The 1,766-nt window shown below is 60.0% G+C and overlaps 1 protein-coding gene across 1 annotated transcript in view; it reads right to left on the bottom strand.

Moving 5' to 3' along the window:
- The window catches only part of PTH1R (parathyroid hormone 1 receptor), a 20,848-nt gene extending 19,125 nt beyond the window's left edge, over window positions 1-1,723 (bottom strand). The window contains 1 exon segment of the mRNA XM_023520557.1: window positions 1,601-1,723. Coding sequence (XP_023376325.1) covers window positions 1,601-1,675 — 75 coding nt within the window. The 5' untranslated portion in view covers window positions 1,676-1,723.
- Between the last annotated feature and the right edge of the window lie 43 nt (window positions 1,724-1,766).

Below are 1,766 nucleotides of genomic sequence, written 5' to 3'. Positions count from 1 at the left end.
GTGCATGCGGATGTGCACCCAGACAGCGCTGGCTGGCTCTACACAGCAGCTACGCTCACACACCCTGGAGGGGGCCCTGGGAAAGGTGAGCCTGGCCCAAGGGGAGGGCAAGCAAATGGTTCTGGGCCCTGACATTCATCAGGGTTTGGAACGCCATTGAACAAGGTATCCAGCATCTCTGAACCTCGGTTTCCCTGTTTACACGTCCTCACGTACGGGCAACGTCTCTGGCTCTGGGGAGCCAGAACAGGGAGGGCATAGGCACTCGTGAGTAGGGCATGCTGAGGCCCGCAGCCCAGAGGAGCTTTGGCTCAGGGGATTCTCGGGCGAATATTTCTTTCTTGGCTGTCTTTTTACAGATGGGAAGACTGAGGTGTGAAGGACAGACCAAGGTTACACAGGCATTGGGAGAGCTGGAGGAATCCAGGGCTACTGCCTGCCCCCTGGGGCTCTGCTTGAGTAGGGAGCTGGTGGGGAGGAGGAGGCTGCCTGCTTGCCTGCCTGTCTTTCTGGAAGGCCGATGCCCTCACCTGGGAGGTGGCGGTGGTCTGGGAAGGCAACAGGGGCCTTGGAGCCAGACACACAGGCACACAGCCTCCTCAGCAAAGGGCTGGTCTCCTGGGATAGCGCTGCGGTGGGATCTGACTTTCCTGGAAATGGCACCCAGACCCAGGGTGAGGAGGGTGCTGCTGCCCCTCCATGTCTTCGGCACTTGGCTTCTGTCAGTCTCTCCAGATTTTTCTTTGCTCTTCCTGGTCTGTCTATTCTTCATCTCCTGGGAGCTCTCATCCCCTCCCCCCTTTGTCTCTACCTCTTCTTTTTTCTTCTCTCTTGTTCTCTCACCTCATCTCCCATTCTGTCTCTTCTTGTCCCTCTGGTCCCCTCTTGGCCTCTGCTCTCAGGATGGTACAGACAGGGCTCCCCCATCTTCCCAGGGGTCCCCTGACTCACTGGAGTCCCCCTCCAGAGTGTTTCTCCAGTAGGAATGTTCTGTGAGGTCGGTCTCCTTCAGGGGACCTCCATCCCTCGAGGCCACTCTGCACGCCCCCTCCCAGGCAAACGGCTTTCACTCTGGGTAAAGCTGGGCATGTGTGCGTGCATGCATGGGATCCTGAGCGCTGGAGGGGGCTCCGAGACCTCAGCCCCTGCCTGGGTGATTCTGACCTCAGACCCACAGCCCCGAGTCCCAGACTGCAAACGAAACTTGCAGAAAGCACGGTCCCCCAGAGCAAAGTCAGTGGAACCCCACATTAGAGCTAAAGCCCGATCTTCTGCCAGATCATACTGTCATCTTCAAGGAAGACACAACCAGAGCAATGGCGCTCATAGAAGCAGAAGACAGGGGATCCCCGACCACAGATTTCCAGAGCTGGGACCCCAAGCCCAGGATTCAGAAATGGAGCACGTGTAGGCATGTGGAATCCACAGTTCAGATGCCCCCGAGACGGCAGGCACTACGGATCCTGGGTCAGGGAAGACCCACACCTGAAGTTCAAGTTACTCAGGGAACCCACGACTCTGCGCCCGGGACACCTCTCCTCCCCCTAGGGATCCCAGAGTATGCCCACAGCCTATCCTGGAGCGCGGGCGGGGAACTTACCAGCGCGTACGCGGAGCTGAGCACTGGGCAGCAGAGCAGGAGCGCCAGGCCGGGCGCGATCCGGGCGGCCCCCATCGCCACCGCCTAGGGCCCTGTCCCTCGGGGCAGCCGCCGCCGCCGGCCCTGGTGATGTTGGTGGGGTACACAGCTGCGTCAGGCTGGCTGC

This window comes from Pteropus vampyrus, unplaced genomic scaffold, assembly GCF_000151845.1.
Source record: "Pteropus vampyrus isolate Shadow unplaced genomic scaffold, Pvam_2.0 Scaffold271, whole genome shotgun sequence".
NCBI classification, from domain to species: Eukaryota; Metazoa; Chordata; class Mammalia; order Chiroptera; family Pteropodidae; genus Pteropus; species Pteropus vampyrus.
Note: the sequence above shows the minus strand (reverse complement) of the source record. Positions and strands in the feature narration are given on the sequence as shown.